At 40.2% G+C, this 18,292-nt stretch overlaps 1 protein-coding gene across 1 annotated transcript in view; it reads left to right on the top strand.

The window, feature by feature from the left end:
- The window catches only part of LOC110959311 (disintegrin and metalloproteinase domain-containing protein 11-like), a 37,508-nt gene that overhangs the window by 12,168 nt on the left and 7,048 nt on the right, over positions 1-18,292 (top strand). The window contains exons 5-14 of the mRNA XM_051939774.1: positions 5,146-5,228; positions 5,681-5,738; positions 9,246-9,309; positions 9,928-10,049; positions 12,023-12,097; positions 12,844-12,915; positions 16,641-16,807; positions 17,437-17,521; positions 17,625-17,715; positions 18,051-18,102. Of these exons, the coding sequence (XP_051795734.1) occupies positions 5,146-5,228; positions 5,681-5,738; positions 9,246-9,309; positions 9,928-10,049; positions 12,023-12,097; positions 12,844-12,915; positions 16,641-16,807; positions 17,437-17,521; positions 17,625-17,715; positions 18,051-18,102 (869 nt within the window). The remainder of the gene's footprint in view (positions 1-5,145; positions 5,229-5,680; positions 5,739-9,245; positions 9,310-9,927; positions 10,050-12,022; positions 12,098-12,843; positions 12,916-16,640; positions 16,808-17,436; positions 17,522-17,624; positions 17,716-18,050; positions 18,103-18,292) is intronic.

Raw genomic sequence — 18,292 nt, 5'->3', positions numbered from 1 at the left:
CTGATTGTTTTGTTCCCTTTCCCTGCTTCTGTCAGGCCAACATTGCTGAGTCCAGATGCAAAGTGCACTCCAGCTGTTTTTAATTCTGTTACAGCAGATAATGTCACATTTGGTCCTTTTGTTTTTGCAGGACGCGATTGTTTATTTGCCTCCATTTGTGAGCGCAAGCAGTTCTCATTTCATTCGTGTAGTCACTCTCCTCTAATGTAGTGACCTGCTTACCTGTCACTGTCCTCCAGCACTGATGATATTTTGCCATCAATCCACGCTTTCTTGCACAACACGGTTTATTTGCATGAGTGGCCATTATTTGAAGTGCATACATCTCTGAAAAGCACACTCAGTCCCTCACAGTTGGAGTGTGTGTCTGCTGTGTCAGGCAATTTGATTTCCTCCATTTAGCCTTGTAATCCTACCTTTTTATTTATTTATTATCTTGCCCTGTGCTAAGTGCTGTGGCTGACTCACGATTCGGTACGACTGATGAAAGTCCTTGTATTCCTCAACAGAACGAATGCGCAATCTACACAAAAATCATAAAAATACCAGGACTTACTGTAATGTCTGGAGGTGGTGATTATGTTTGGTTAATTGTCCGACACAGTGTGGTTCCACAGTTTTGAACTGATCCCTGAAATGGTAAAGAGATGTAAAGTTTTCGATGTAAAAGTTTATTTAGCATAAATTGATGTTTGATTCCTTCAGTCGTTGGATGAATTGTCGTGGAATTTGGTCACACATTTATATACTGTCAGGAAAAAAATGTAATAACTTTGCTTTATACATGTTATTCTTTAAGGTTTTTCCAGCCCCATCATTAGGTCCAAATATTTCTGTGTTTTATGAGCAGATATAAGAAAAATTGATTCTCTGAGTGTGATATTTCTTGAGCACTTCAAGGGTATTTTTTTCATATTTGGCACAAATGTTCACTTTTGTTTTTGTCTTGTTGTATTTTACTGTGCCTCATGGGTTGCTATTTCATTTGTGCAACACTGTGGTTTAACTCTTGGTGTTTTCCAGTGTGCTTTATAGATAAGTTTGACTTGACTTGCATTGAACACTGAACATATTGCATTTGGATGTCTGACCTCACAAAACACATTTTTGGCCTTAATTCAGGAATTCATGTGCTAGTTATGACAAAATTTCACACAAAGGTCTAATAGGGTAAGATAAAGTGATGACATTTGATATCTAAATGGCCAAAAGTTGGCATTGTTTTAAGATCATAAGGATCTGAAAAACCATTTTCTGGCTGTTCAGTGCTAAAACTCAGCTGTTAAATTCCTGCAATTCTTCACTACAGCTACAAACAGGACCTTTACTGGTTGGTGTATTCATACAAATGCAAAGTGGTAATTTGAGTTTGTTAATTAGCATGTTAGCATTTTAATTTTGACCCTGTTAGGTGTTTCTTCAGTACAGCCTGTCTAAACATCGATGGTCTTGTCTATTTATTTAATCAATTATTTTTATTTAAAGTTTTTGCACTTGAAGTAAATGGGTTTTTTTTTTTGTGCAGCACTGCTTGTGATTTCTGTATTCATAAATATCCAGCCTACCACAATTACAGTAGAGGAGTTAGTGTTTCAATGATGTTGAACATTTGTAAGTTAATAACTATTTTGGATGGATCCTCAAAGAACAAAGCAGATGCTTTACTTAAACTCATTTGTAAGTGAAGGCCATCCCTTATTTTGTCACACAGCACTGGCAGTAAAGCAATTATACCCTTTTAAAGTTTGCAGTTCTTGCAGCTTCCTTAGTGTAATTAGATCAGTGTAGAAAACTTAAACAGACTCGATGCGTTAACACTCCCTCCTTCGAAAAACGCAGCCAGAACTCTGTGTGCTCAGAGATGTGAGATATCGTGTTTGACAGATGGACAGTCGCAGCTTCATCTGAACCTCCCACTCGCCGGGCTTCACCTGGTGGGAGATGAAAGATGCAGCTTTCTGTCGGGGCTGTTTGTGACCGAGTTGAGTCTGCATTTAGACGCTGTACTTGACAACCAGACCAACCACTGATTTCTCACAACGGAAGACGGAGTGTGCATGAGACTGTACCTGTTAGGATTTGCTATCCCCACTCCACTCTCACCCCAACCGGTCGAGGCAGACAGCCGCTTTTCCTGAGACTGGTTCTGTTGGAGTTTATTTCTCCATCATGTGAAAGAAATACTTTTTTGGTTCCTTCCCACCATCCCCGACTGCTTGTTCATTGGGAATCCAAAAGCACCTTTGCATTGTTGGGTTCTCTCTTCTTTGTTAAAATATGTGAAGTGCTTTATAAATATATAAATTGAATTTAAGCCGTGTCCTTACTGTGAAGCTGGTACTGTAGTACATTTCTTTTATGGTTCCAGTCAGCCAGTGGTTAAAAATACACCTTATATCTTTGGAAAGTAGCAAAGAAGTCTTTTTGCAAGCTCGTATTTGACTCAACAGGATCTCTGAGTGAATTCCAGCTTTGACTTGTAGCTCGGAGTAAAGGTTGACCAAGCGTAAAGAACAGCAGCTCCAAGTTGCCTCTTTTCTTTTTGGTCTGTCAGCTGTGTGCTGGACAACAGCAGGCTCAGGTGGCAGACATGACTTATTGGAGTTCATTACAAACAACTGAAACTGACTCTCTCACTGTCACACACACTTCTAAGATGCTGCAAACAAAGACACGTGGCTGTAATCGCCAATCATTTAGATGAAGCCTCTTTGATTATTAAAAATCCTTCTCCTGCGTGTAATTCTGTCTGCCTGTTTTTCACATTTAAAAACATGCATGACTGGCAGCGACGAGTCTCCTCTCAGATTGTCGTAATCTGATCATTCCTGTACTGTGAGAGGCGGCGTGGAAACACTATATTCAAAACACGATCATCCAGTTGGAACCTTTCAGGGGTTTATGAATAATCAAGGGAAGGTATGTTTAAGGGAGGTGTACAGACACACACTGTCATGGTTTATTTTATCCAATACTGAAGGTGGAAACAAATCAACAGGGTTAAATCCAGGCTTGTATTATCCTAACTTCTGACTTGACAGAAAACCTGCAATAAAAACTTTATTGAAGTGCAATAACAAATTACTGGTATATATTTCAAGTTGGTATTTGTGCACACTTTGCATTGAAACAGTTCAATATTGTGCTAAAGACTGAAAATGTGATCGCCATCGTCGTAATATGGGAAATTTCAAGTCATTTGGGGGCTGTGAATGTCTGCACAAAAACTCTCAGAAATCCATCTAGTAGTTTCTATATTTTATATAGAGGATATAGATCTGGATTCAATAATGACACTCAGCCTTTGAGTTTAATGCTGCAGTCCAGAAGCATTTTCTACACTGGCCATTATAAGAAAGATGTTTGTGAAAATGAGTGATAGGACACCTTCAGCTGCAAACACTGTTTTTACTCTATTGTGAATTTTCAGTTAGTTCAGGTTTCATATTTGTAAATGTCCCCAACTTGTAGAAAAGGGGATTTTCTGTTTGTTATTAATCTGAAGTTGTGTATTCAAAGGGTTGCACAATGTGGAAGCAAACCAGGAAACTAAGAGCTTGGCTCATATGTCATTCAAACAATTTTCCTTCGAGTGAGCAAGTGCTGCCTTTGTATCTATGTATACTTTAGAATATAGAAGTAATATAAGTATATGTTTTCGTCAGGTTCCTGTGTGAAGGCTACAGTTTCAGATAATTTAACTATCCACTATCAAATTACACACTGTATCCTTGAGGTGGGTTATGTTCTGAATCTGGTCTTTAATCGTGATTGATTTTTGCCGTCAGGACATGAACTAGCAACTTTCCACATATCAAAGGATGTGTTTTTATGTTGATGATATTGTGCTTAGTGCATGGACAGAATTACTCATGAAAAAGTGGTGTTTGAATGAAAAATCTGAATTAAGTTCTCGTTGTGTTCACTTATATTGCCTACTAAATCTGAACTCAATTCTGTTTGATCCTCTTCCCCAATGCACTTTAAATGCACTCAAATACACACACACACTGTTATATGCTCAGCTTTTCCTTGCTGAAAGTCACCCGCAGCTGCAGCAGGTGTAGGCTTCTTAAGACGCTAGTCATTGATCTCCTTCAGCCAACCCACGCGCCCAACTACAGGTTTCAGACTGATGGAAAATTCCTGCCCTTTGTGTATTTCGGGTTCAGGAGATCAGTGACAGCGAGGGTTTAATAGACAGTGCTGGTTTCATTTTCTGAAATTTGACATGAACATGTTACTGGATGACAAAGGGTTCAGTGTCTGTGTTACGTCCATCAGTATTGGTGTGCCGGGTGGTTTTCTGTTAGGCCTTTTGGTGGGGAGATTGCATGTGTGGGTTCAGCTGTGGCTGTTTGAGTCTCTCCAGCACCCCAGCTCCCAGCCATTCCCACTGACGACGCTGGAGTTGACAACCTTCACTGCAGCCCTGTTCTCCCCGCCTCCCGACCTTCCTGATTGGACCACCCTCCAGCTCCCCTCGATCTCTGACCAACTACACACGGCCACTGCCACACCTGCAGGCTATATACCTGCAACCATGCTGTTAGTTGGGGCAGCTGGTATTTGTGACCAGTCCTCCCTGGTGCCTCGGTGTGTGATCATTTGTTTGCATTTTGATGAGTTTTACTCTGTAGGTACGTGTGGTTGGGTTGGTGGGTACTGCAGACCACTTTGATCTGTAGACACTCATGGTGAGTGCTGCAGACACTGTGGGCTTAGTGAAGAAGCCTTTCGAGTTTTGAGTCTTTGTTACCTGTGTGATCAATGTGTGTTTGTGACCTGTGTGGTCAAATGTGTGAATGTGAGACACCAGTTTTGTTTAGCTTGTCTTTGCACTATTGCATTAGTTTTTGTTACTGGTGGTAGGTGTTGCTGTTGCACTTATGTTTGGCTAGGGAGTTCAGTTGCTTTGTTTTGGGTTTAGATAAGTTTGGGAAACTGTTAACCTTCGTTTTGTTATGTTCTTTGATTTAGCAACACTCACCATTCTTGTGTTCGTTGTCACTTTTATGTTCCTTTGCCACTAAGCAGTAAATCCCTTCACCTAAACCAACAACATTCTGGTTATTTTTGTTACATCCAGCCACCCCCTAGAGGCTGGATGTAACAGTCTGACTGTAATCTGTTATTTGGTTTCAGGGAGGCGAACACTGCTACTATCACGGGCGAGTGCGGGGCCTGCCGGGGTCCTGGGTCGCTCTGTCTACTTGCCACGGCCTGCAGTAAGTCCAGTACTTTGACTGCTCAGTGTCGCGTAACCTGAAATGTAGACTCAGTCAGGGACCCAATATTTTTTTTAACGGCACAGAAACATGGTAAAAACCCTGGTCCAGACTTAATAATCAGTCTAATCAATAATCCCCCAATTCATTGCAAGTGCTTTTGGAAACTTAAAAATATTCTAACAAAAGAAATGAAATCTAATTATACATGTATTATGTAGCTACAAGTGAAGCATTTGTCATTAAACTATAATATGCTGACAAAAACAATAGATCGACTTTTACTTCAAGCAAACCTTTTAAATTTGCAAGTTTCTATAGCTAGCTGTGTTTAGCTCAGTCTTTCATCAGACAGTATATTGGAAACTAGGTTTGCATAAAATGTCTCATGTGAATGGGTGCAATGAAGAAAAAACTGTACTTGCATACTTTGTTGTTTTTTTTTCTCCCAGAGGCATGTTCTCTGATGGGAACTTCTCTTATGGGATTGAGCCTGTTCGCAATGGAGAGGTGAGTGAGGAGTTCAGTGAAGTGTATTAACTCTCTCAACCCCAAAACCTGCAGATGGATTTGAAAGGCATGCTCTTTAAAAGAAAGAAAAGCAAAAATGACACTGTTTATTAGATTTACAAACAGAATCGCTGAATTCTCAGCTTCATCACTTCATTCTACATGTCTTATTTTAAAAACTGACAAAATAACCCATTTTCCCCAACCAGATTCTGTAAATCAGTGCAGCAGAAAAGCAGTCGTATAACAAAAATTCTGTAACTTTTTAGCTGAAATGTGCATATTGATTCTAGGTTTTCTCAGTATTTCTCAACTTTTTTGTGTGATATAAATGTAACAAACTGCACAGTAGACAGTTTTGACTTTTCTCTACTTCTTGTCATGGTTGTGCTGTTTCCATAGTGGTTCAGGACTTTTATATTGCAGTGAAAAATGAGCCCTCAGTGAATAAAAATAGCCAGAAACTGCTTGACAATCAAAAGCTTAGCCAGTTGGATTCATGATGAAACACTGGCTTCCCATAACTCGGCAAAATCTGTTTGAATCCTTCACAAAGCAGCCACCCAAAGCTCACTTTCTCTCTCTCTGTCTCCACTCTCAGTGAATTACCGTCATTCCAGACAGTGTTACTTTATCTCCGAGTTGCTGTATGGAAGGTATTGAGCTGATACACAATCCACCAGCTCTAAAACACATCTCCTGCCTCCCCTCGAAAAGGAAACATTCTCTGGTAGTCAGAGAGAGTGAGGGCAAGATAACTGACAAAAGTTTTAAAAGGATTTTTTTTTTATTTAAAAAAATATATTCAGATTTGATTTTCAATTAAAAGAAATAGATGTGTAACAGAGCGAGAGGAAAGCGTTGAGTGGAAGAGGCTGAGCTTTTTTTTCCATTAAGGTCCACAGCAATCGAAGTACAGCTCAATTACATAGACTGGAGAGATGGATCAATAGCCTCTCAGCTCATCTTCAAACTCCCGCACTCTTTCTCTCTCCTCGGCTCTCAGATGGGTCATTTTCATAAAGTATTCATCCCCAGCTCAAGTGTACCACCGTGTCCAGTAGTGTTACTGCCATTATGACAGCCCTGTGATTGATTAATTATGCATCAGAGCACTTTCCTCCCGCTGAACTGTCTCCGCCTCCGAGAACGACGCTTTCTTCACACACAAAAGCTTTTCAGTTCAGGACAAGGAATGTTGTTCCGAGTTTTGTGGGATTTTTTTTTTTCTGAATTTGAAGGAATGTTGTCACAATTGCTGAGCTCCATTTGGTGTTTATAAATCAGTTCAAACTGTTTGTTTGTTTGTTTTTTTTTCCAGGCTACACACGTGGACAAAATTGTTGGTACCCCTCAGTTAAAGAAGGAAAAACCCACAATTCTCACTGAAATCACTTGAAACTCACAAAAGTAACAATAAATAAAAATTTATTGAAAATTAAATAATCAAAAACAGCCATTACTTTTGAATTGTTGATTAACATAATTATTTTAAAAAACAAACTAATGAAACAGGCCTGGACAAAAATGATGGTACCGCTATAAAAGATTGAAAAGTATTTGACCAGAGTGACATGATTAACTCAGGTGTGTCATTTAATTGACATCACAGGTGTTTCCAAACTCATAATCAGTCAGTCTGCCTATTTAAAGGGAGACAAGTAGTCACCCTGCTGTTTGGTGAAAAGGTGTGTACCACACTGAACATGGACAACAGAAAGCGAAGGAGAGAATTGTCCCAGGACATCCGAAAAAAAATTATAGACAAACATCTTAAAGGTAAAGGCTATAAGACCATCTCTAAACAGCTTGAAGTTCCTGTGACAACAGTGGCTCATATTATTCAGAAGTTCAAGACCCACGGGACAGTAGCCAACCTCCCTGGACGTGGCCGCAAGAGGAAAATTGATGACAAATTGAAGAGACGGATCGTTCGAATTGTATCCAAAGAGCCCAGAGCAACCTCCAAAGAAATTAAAGGTGAACTCCAAGGCCAAGGTACATCAGTGTCAGATCGCACCATTCGTCGTTGTCTGAGCCAAAGTGGACTTCATGGGAGACGACCAAGGAGGACACCACTGCTGAAAAAAACTCATAAAAAAGCCAGACTGGAATTTGCAAAAATGCATGTTGACAAGCCACAAAGCTTCTGGGAGAATGTCCTTTGGACAGATGAGACCAAACTGGAGCTTTTTGGTAAGGCACATCAACTCTATGTTCATAGACTCAAAAACCAAGCATACGAAGAAAAGAACACTGTCCCTACGGTGAAACATGGAGGAGGCTCAGTAATGTTTTGGGGCTGCTTTGCTGCATCTGGCACAGGGTGTCTTGAAAGTGTGCAAGGTACGATGAAATCTGAAGACTATCAAGGCATTCTGGAGAGAAATGTGCTGCCTAGTGTCAGAAAGCTTGGTCTCAGTCGCAGGTCATGGGTCTTCCAACAGGACAACGATCCAAAACACACAGCCAAAAACACCCAAGAATGGCTGAGAGAAAAGCGTTGGACTATTCTAAAGTGGCCTTCTATGAGCCCAGATCTGAATCCCATTGAACATATGTGGAAGGAGCTGAAACATGCCATTTGGAGAAGACACCCATCAAACCTGAGACAACTGGAGCTGTTTGCTCATGAGGAGTGGGCCAAAATACCTGTTGACAGCTGCAGAACACTCATTGACAAATACAGAAATCGTTTAATTGCAGTGATTGCCTCAAAAGGTTGTGCAACAAAATATTAAGTTATGGGTACCATCATTTTTGTCCAGCCCTATTTCATTAGTTTGTTTTTTTAAATAATTATGTTAATCAACAATTCAAAAGTGATGGCTGATTTTGATTATTTAATTTTCAATAAATTTTTATTTATTGTTACTTTTGTGAGTTTCAAGTGATTTCAGTGAGAATTGTGGGTTTTTCCTTCTTTAACTGAGGGGTACCAACAATTTTGTCCACGTGTGTACATATTCAGTACTGCGATTTCACTTCTGTTGGACAAAATCTAAAAAATGCAATGTCAGATTTCATTTGGACATGAGTCGCCATCTGCTGCTTGAATTTTATGACGGTGGTCTAACTTTTTTCTAACCTTCAAAATGACTACCAACATAAAGAGGCAATTTTGTGGAACTTCAAAATCAAATTTCCTTTCTTTAAAATAACAAGAGTGTAGGCATATTGCAAAAGGTAAATGAGACCGCTACTCTGAGGTCCTTTAAATAAGCCTGACTGCATTTTTTTTTTAAAAAGAAATCATGAAAGACAGTAATGTTTTGGACCACTTGTTTTTTTTTTAATAATTTGTAGTGTTTTGTAAATTTATTGTTTCTTTAGTGAAAATTTCAATCTGTAGGGCCTAATTGAAGATGCCGAATTAAAAAATCAAAATATGCTGCATTGATTGTGCTATACCTGAGCAAATGTACTTTATCACCTTTCATCACTGCATTTTGACTTTTTAGTTGCAGAAAAAAGGCATGACTGTTGGTGTTTCTTGCCATCTTTCAGGGGCAGAATGACCACATTGTGTATCGAATGCCCGGCATTGACCTCTTCCCACCTCCTTGTCCAGGTAGGATTTATAAATACATTTGTAATGCTTACAGAGAGTCTCTTTGCCATCTAATTTATATATCTGAATAACCCAAAACATGCTACACAAATCCACGGTGATGCATGGAAATTTAGTCTCAAAACGGTTTTCCAAGTTCGTAGTTCAATGATGGATTTGGATGAAACCTGGTAGGATGCAGCTTCTTACTGAAACTCAGTCTTCATGCCATCACTTCCTTGGAGACGACCCGTTCAGCCTTGTCCTTGACATCGATCTGAAATAATCAAATGTTCTGTAATGCAAGTCTGTTTGGTTTCTTCACATACAGTGTCCTCTTCAGGTTGTCCATCTGTCCTCCTTGTCCTTGTTAAGCATCTAATTTAGCTGCATCTCTTCTCATCCTCCCCAGTTTGTCCCTTATACTTTCCTGCCTCTCCAGATTCACCTCCTTCCTGTTACCCGGTTCCTTCCTGCCTGCCTCCTCACCCCAACTTTCCTCATTCGCTCTGCTTCCTCTCTCCTCCACTGGCTGTGTGATATTGATCTCTCTTGCAGACTAAAATGCTCAGTTACATCGATCCCTGGACTGATGACTCGCCTCTTTCTCTCTCTCTTGCCGTCTGTTTCGTCTTGCAGGATGCTCCACGAATGGCACAGAGCCTGAGGAGGAGACAGACGGCGGGCTGAAGGATGGAGACGACTGGTCTGAAGAAGAGAAACCCGTTTTTACAGAAGGCCGGAGACGCTCCAAAAGACAAGTCAGTTTTCATGTGTCATTCCGTGCACACAGATGGTCCGTGTTGCAGGCATTGCAGCGAGAGTCACCATGAGGGAAAACATCAGAGACAAGATATGCAAACACAATTAATATTTTACGGACAAGTCTGTGAGATGATGCCAAATTTCCACACACATGCCGACAGCTTGTGTCGACTTTCATGCTAATAAAACCAAAATCCCCAGATAAGTTTAAAAAACAAAACAAACAGAAAGAGGAGCTGCATGCATCCGGGGATGGTTTCTGAAATCTAAGAGTATTAACAGATGACACCAGAATAATTTTAGAGTGGACTTGCATTGCAAAAGAATGTAAGGTATAAAAGGTTTTACAGAAGGTTATGTTTCATTTATTTAGAAATTTCATGTCAGGCTAGCAGTGCTGGCTATAGGGACGGTAGCTAGTCAATTCCACTGCTTTTCTGCAGAATGAAACATCAGCAGTGGATTCTTAGCTTTGGTTTTGGTCCTCTGACTTTTTGCATTCCATCAAACTTTCATTTTTTGCTTTATCACTAAATACAATCAAAACTGATGCAGACTCAGCTATACTTTGTGTTTAGTGCTAATTAGCAAATTTTAATGGACTAATTCAACATTCAATTTAAACCAAGCCACTAAAGAAGAACTTTTCACCTGCAAAGCATCGGCAGGTTAGCATTGTCCCTGTGAGCATGTCGGCAAGTAATTTAAAGGACGATCCAGCTTTATTGGAGGTGGGGTGCAGCGATTGCAAATACATTCATCGAAGTTGAACAGGCTTTGTAAACTGTGGTAGTAATTTATTTTTAAATTTTCACCTTTTTCTATTCCAGAGACGTTTTTGCTCACTAAATTAGGTGTTTGAAACCTATTTAATTATGTTTCCTGTCTGGTTTAACCATGGTCCCAAATCTCAGCCATCAACTTTAAATGTGAAATTATTGATAGGCTTAAGACAAAAACTGCAAGATACAAAAATAAAACTCTCTGGCAGAATTGACAGTCATGTTACCTTTTGTTTACCTTTTGACTCTTGTTTTTGATCTTTTTACTGTTCTGTTTTTTAATAATTGCCCTTGTTTTCTGACTTCTGTTTTTGATCTCTTTACTGTTCTGACTTTTTTTTTAATGATTTCATAAATGTTTTCTTTTGTTTTTCTTTCTTTTAATAATCATCATCCTCTGTTCTTAATGTCCTTGTAAAGCACTTTGAATCGCCTCGTTGTTGAAATGTGCTATATAAATAAATTTGCCTTGCCTTGCCTTTAACAATGTTGCAAAATTCCACCAGTTATTATTAGTGACAAATGGTGCAACAACAGAAAGAATTGTCTGATTTTTAACAGCTTTCAGGCTGTTGCACATACCAGATACAGGACGAGTATTAGAACAAAATAAAAATGTAAATTGTAAACAAAATCTGCAGTAATAAGAGCTCCTTTTTTTTTTTTTTTTTTTTTTTTTTCCCCCAGTATTGGAATCGTTTGTAGGTAATCATAGAAGTTCAACTTTTATGTCTGTACAAAGACATTTTCTGAGTTCTCTCTACCCATGGTTTAGTCTGTTTCTGTAAAGGGGCAGGATTTTAAACATGAACACTTTGAAACATGAGCTCACAATGAGTAAAAATGTGACCAAAACAAAACACACAAACTGTTTAGGACTCGGAGTGTTTTCTTCTTTGATAGACTTTCAAAGTAATCAAACACAGAAGCCGCAAGTTATCTTTTCAGATGCAAAGCAATGTTGTGCTTCAGGAATGAAGAATTGTTGTTGTCCAAGTTGTGATGCCCTCTCAAGGACAAAGGCTAGAGTTTCACCAGCATTAGTGTGTGTGTGTGTCTCTCTCTGTGTGCGCTCTCGCTGTGTGAATGATGGTTTCACCTGCTGGGTTTGTGTTTGTGTGTTTGTCCTGTGTGAAGGTTATTATGACGGCAAACTCAAACGTGTGGATTTCTTTTGCCCCCTCCAGGTGCGGCGAGGCCAACGCACCGTCCAAACTGAGACCAAGTACATCGAGCTGATGGTTGTCAACGATTACGAGATGGTAGGTGTCACGCTGAGCGCTCCAAGGTGTTTCTCTTTTACCGACTTTTTAAAACTGCAGCATGAACAGTAAGAAATCAGCTCCAGTCACTGGATTAATTGTGTTTTATAATGAACACAGAACTATGAAATGCAGTAACTGTTTCTCTTCTTATTCTGTAGTCTGACTATAGTTTATTTTGTCTTGAGGTGAAGTTTAATTTGCAGTTAACTTTTCAGCTTCTGAATTTCCCATTCATCTTTCATCAGATGTGAATAATGAACCCAAAACTGTTTGACGATGATTTAAGCAGTTCTCTGACCCTGACAACACTTTTGAGTGTTTTTCTGCTTTAACATAAAACACAAACCAGATTAGAGTTTTTACAATAAAGAGCATTGCACCGAGTCGCTCTGAGATCCTTTTCTGTGTGTGAAAGAAGACAAATCAGGGAAATCTGAGAAATGTAATATACAATTGTTGTATGTTCGGATTTTTTGTGGTTGTTTATCTAAAATCTTAATCTGTTAACATAAAGTGCAATATTTCCCTCTGAATTATACTTGGTTGCAAGTATAAAGCTGCAGAAAACAAAGTTTAAGTACTGTACTTGGGTTATTGTACGTGGTTGCTTTTAATCGCTGTGTTTGCACAAATTATAAGAAGTCAGTTTCAGTCTCTTCACCCACTGTGTTGCTTGTGCTTTATAACGAGCACAGAAGAATTTTGAAAGGCAGTAACACACTGTTTCTCTTCCCTTTTTATAGTTTGTGCAGCTCCGTCGGTCAACCACTCAGACGAAGATTTTTGCCAAATCGGTGGTGAACATGGCGGATTTGGTAAGAAGTTTATTTTGTGTATAAAGTCCAACATCACAGCACAAAATCCTCAACGCTCACACCAGCAAACTGATTTATAGCTGAGCAGAGGGCATGAATATTTCGATTTTAAAGCAGCAAAATTGGAACTGAGCTTCCTCTTATCTATTTTTTAACCATCTCACCCCATCATAGTCTCTTGAGCTTTCTTTCCACGTTTCAGAGCCTTTTTCTGCACGCGAGACATTCCTGAGTGGGACGGCTGCCATCTTTTATCCAGTCAAGCCGCAAGCTGTTCTCCTATCTCACATGATTTTATTTTCATCACAGGCCTGTTGTTGGATGGTTTAAGATCTTTTTAGTTTGACTAAGCTTGTTTCTGTTACCTCTAACAAATAAGACATAATTCTCTATTGAATCCTCTTCCATTTAGAATAATCTCCATGACTCTAAGGGCTTTTAAAATATGTTTTTATTAGTTTGTTCATTTTGATATGTTCATTTTGTTGCACTTGTATGAATTTCTCAATGGATTTAAAAGATAGATTTTATAAATAAAATTGAGATTTGTTGCTTTCAAAAAATGAAAGGTCGCTCAATATCAGTGCATGTAATCAAAGACCAAGCAAAGCACCGTAAACATTACGTGTGAAGAGTGAATTATTCCCACTGTCTAGTACCGACTACTCTCCATGTTCTTGCGAGAACTAATAAAATTGACCTTCTCCAAAAAAAACCGAATCGAGTGTAAAAAAAAATTAACTCGATCCGCTTTTGTCCTCCGCTGCACCATCAGCACAGGAAGCCACAGTACAGCTGGTTTCCATGGCAACCAGCTGCTGCCTCTTTCCTTCTACTTCATGACTGAAGTAGACGGAAGCAACTCTCTTCAGTAATTGAAATGTTAAATACTGTGTTTGTGAGTGAATGTTAAATCTGACTACTTGTAAAAGTTGAGTTTTTTTCTTAATTTTTTATTGCTTGTAGTTAATTTCTTCTTGTCTGCTCCATTTAAACCTTAAGATTCAGCTTTTATTTTCTGTACACAGGATACACATTTTCCTTTTCAAATCCACATTCAAATTTTTTCAGGACAAGTCAAGCACTCTGTCCTACAGCGCCCTCTTTCTTGAGAAGCAGGCTGTTGCAACATTCATGTATGAGGCCCGGTCACACCGCCTGAAGTTTGCTGGAGCGTTCCTTGAACGGTGAAAAAAATTCATCACCGCTCGTAACCGTTCACCACCGTTTAACAGAAGTGGGCCCCCGTTAAAGCAACGCCGTATACGCTCGGCCACCGCTGATGTTTCTGGAGGGGCCCTCCTACCGCTCCGAAAGTTTTGAGCTGCACAAAATATTGCGAACGGTGAGGAGGGGGCAATTTTCCGCCCCGGCAAAGTTCACCCCCACTCCACCAACGCCCAGTCAAAGTTTGGCACCGCTAGACGCAAGTTCGTGGACACTTGGGTCCGCTAGGCCAACGCAGAAATCTTAAACGCTGGACCACCGCTGCTTCGCCAGTGTTGCCCAGGCGGCGATTAAACGTTGCACAAACTTCGGTGGAGCGGTTGTAAGCGTTTTATGAGCGGACACGGGGTTGCTGGAACGGTGTCGGGCGTTGAAGCAGCGATCCATGGCGGCGATGAACTTTGGTTTGCCGTTGGTATAGAGGTGTCGGAGCGGGACCAGAATTTGCCTATAAATACAGGGAGAAATGGACCAGGAGCTCATTTGGAATTGAGCTGCCGTTGAGTTCAGACCTCATCTATATCGAATTTGCTCAAAGTTACAGTAAAACTGTATCACCATGGATGCTGAGAGACTTGATATGATTGGTGCACTAGTCCAGCAGCAGAATCAGAACCTCCTCAGATTGCAACAAACTGTTGACAGAAGGAGAAGAGAGAGAAGAAGGAGAGACAGAGTTGTGTGGGTCAGACAGTGGATGCTTCAGCTGCCTGCTCAGTAACGATCTTCTTGGAGGCTGCTGCCTTTCCTTCTCCAGCCATCCTCTTCTTTTGTCCACGTGGCATGATGAACTTCAACTATCGACTTCTATCAAAAATCTATCAGAACTTGTATCAAAACGATCCATTCAGCTCCGTAGTCACAAGCGGTATGCCGCTAAACCTACTTTATACCCCCGCCGAGCCAACGCCCGCATGCGCAGAACGCCGCTATACCAACGCTCGCTACCGCTAAAGCAATGCTCGCTACCGCTAAACAAACGCTTAAGCAACGCTCGCTACTGCTAAACCTACGCTCGCTACCGCTAAAGCAACGCCGGCTTCAGCGGTGCACCGCTAATCCAACGCCGTGTTTTCGATTTTTTTTTTTTTCCCCCCGTTTTGAGCGTGGTGACGAGCGTTGTTGAAATTCGGCCCTCCGCCAGCAGCGATCCATGGCAGCAATGAACTTTGGTTTGGCGTTGGTATAGAGGTGTCTGAGCGGGACCAGAATTTGGCTATAAATACCGGGAGAAATGGACCAGGAGTTCATTTGGAATCAAGCTGCCGTTGAGTTCAGACCTCATCTATATCTAATTTGCTCAAAATTACAGTAAAACTGTATCACCATGGATGCTGAGAGACTTGATATGATTGGTGCACTAGTCCAGCAGCAGAATCAGAACCACCTCAGATTGCAACAAGCTGTTGACAGAAGGAGAAGAGAGAGAAGAAGGAGAGACAGAGCTGTGTGGGTCAGACAGTGGATACTGAGAAGGCCTGAACATGGACTGTATGACAAGCTGATGGTGGAGCTGAGGAATGAGGATCCACGAGCCTTCCAGCACTTCTATCAAAAATCTTTCAGAACTTGTATCAAAACGATCCGTTCAGCTCCGTAGTCACAAGCGGTATGCCGCTAAACCAACTTTATATCCCCGCCGAGCCAATGCCCGCATGCGCAGAACGCCGCTATACCAACGATCGCGTCACCGCTAAACCAACGCTTCAAGGAACGCTCCAGCAAAGTTCGGGCAGTGTACTTAAAGGCCCTTAAATAAGCAGTTGCGTTTAAATCCATCGTTACTCATCACATACGCTATTATTCAAAAGTTTGGAGTCATCCAGACAGTTTAATGTTTTCCATGAAAACTCACACTTTTATTCATGTACTAACATAACTGCATAAGGGTTTTCTAATCATCAGTTAGCCTTTCAACACCATTAGCTAACACAATGTAGCATTAGAACACAGGAGTGATGGTTGCTGGAAATGTTCCGCTGTACCTCTATGTAGATATTCCATTAAAAATCAGCCATCATTTACCACATTGTCAATGTCAAGAGTGTATTTCTGATTCATTTCGTGTTATATTCATTGGAACAAAACTGCTGTTCTTTCAAAAATGAGGACATATCTGTGTGGATCATTAAACACAAAGAGTGTGACTCATTCCTCATAAAATTGTTGAATATTGGTTGTTTTCCTCATGCATCCGTTGACTTTTAAATGAATTTAAATATAGTTACCTTGCAGTAATATCGAACAGCTACAGGATAAGTTTTTTTTTTTTTGTTACGGTTTTGCATTTGTATTTTGCATTATGTATGTGCTGCATTTTACAGCTCATTTGAAGCCATCAGATTTGATATCTTCCAAAAATGCTTCTCTAAATCGAAATTGATGCGGTGTTTCTGATTAGTGGATCATTAGATTAAAATACACACAACTGAATTCATTGAGGTTGCATCTCCTCACCTGCATAACTGTCACTGATTCTTCTTTTTTGATGTGTCCAGATATACAGGGAGCAGCTCAACACTCGTATTGTCCTAGTGGCCATGGAAACCTGGTCATCTGAAAACAGGGTTTCCATCGGTGACGACGCCTTGCTGACCCTGCGTGACTTTATGAAGTACAGGAAGGAGAGCATCAAGGAGCGCTGCGACGCTGTGCACCTTTTCTCGTGGGTTCAGTCCTCTGAATGTGTTTGGTCCTGTCGTCCTTCTGCTCCTCTGCATCTTCTTTCTTTCTCCTTCTTTGCCCTCTTTTCTCTTCTTCTCTCTGCTTTCTGCTAGTTTGCCTACTCCTTCTCCTTCCTTTTGTTTTATTCCTGATCTACCCTCTTCTTCTCTTCTTTCTTTTTATTCTTCTTCCTCCTCTTCGTTTCATTCTGATTTTTCTTTTTATTGTTGCCGTTTCTTTCAGCCTTTGTTTTTGTTCCTATTATTCCTTATTCTTGTTCCTTCTTGTAATTATTCTTCCTTGTTGTTTTTTTCTTGCTTTTGTCTTTGTTCTTCTTTCTTTCTCTCCTAAAACTGGCTTCTTTTCTTTTTACCTCCTCATTCTTTTTCCTCCTCTTCTACTTCCTCATCCTCTTCTTCTCCTCTCCGCTCTTCTGGTTTCTGATTATATTCTTCTTCCTTGTTGTTGTTCTACTACTACTACTTTTTTCTCTTCCTTGTCCTTCTTCTTTGTTGTTTTTCTTCCTCCTTTTTATTGTTCCTCTACTTCTTCTTTGTCCTCCTTATTGTTCTTGCTCCTCCACTTTCTTGTTCTCCATCTCCTCTAACATTCCCCCTGTCTTTATTTCAGTGGGAGAACGTTCATGAGCAGCCGCAGTGAAGCCGCCTACATCGGAGGCATCTGCTCAGTGACTCGTGGTGGAGGCATCAATGAGGTGAGACTTTACCTGATCTGAACCACTAAAAATGTGTTTGCACAAGTTATAAATTCTTACTTTTCCTTCTAGCCCTTTAAATCATGTGCATGTGTTTCTTCAGTTTGGCAGTGTGGGTCCTATGGCCATCACACTCTGCCAGAGTCTTGGCCAGAACATCGGCATGCTGAGGAACAAGGAACAAACGGCTGCAGGTTAGACGGAAATAAATTGGAACTAATAACAGTTTGGCAGGCAAAAATAATTCTGAGAGTTTGTTTTACTTTAAATAAAAGCACTTATTTTATTTGAGTAGTTAAATGACTAATCTGTAATATTTATATTTCGTAGTTTTAAACCAAACTCCTGTAATGTACAGTAATATTAAGTGCTCATTTGAGATGTCCACTGAGCTCATTGTAATACATTTACCTCAGAAGATACGTCCCTTTACCTGTACTAGTCCTGAAGTGGTAAGATTTCAGCAGTGTAGAGTAGATTTTGTTGTGTGCGGCCACATCATGACCACAGAAATGTTTTGTTTGTCCAGGAGCCTGCAGGTGTCCAGATCCATGGCTGGGCTGCATCATGGAGGATACTGGGTAAAAACGCAATTTGCAATTAATTCATACTTTCGCATTTTCATGAGGAATTCTCAGCTAAAATGAGTTTTATGGTTTATAAGATGTCTCGGTAGAGCATAATTTTATTGATAAATTGTGTAATTTATTTTTTTTTTTTTGTGTCTCCTCTGTGGTCTATGATCGACAAACATCCTGGAGTGTGAACTGT

This window comes from Acanthochromis polyacanthus, chromosome 19, assembly GCF_021347895.1.
Source record: "Acanthochromis polyacanthus isolate Apoly-LR-REF ecotype Palm Island chromosome 19, KAUST_Apoly_ChrSc, whole genome shotgun sequence".
Classification (NCBI taxonomy): domain Eukaryota; kingdom Metazoa; phylum Chordata; class Actinopteri; family Pomacentridae; genus Acanthochromis; species Acanthochromis polyacanthus.
Note: the sequence above shows the minus strand (reverse complement) of the source record. Positions and strands in the feature narration are given on the sequence as shown.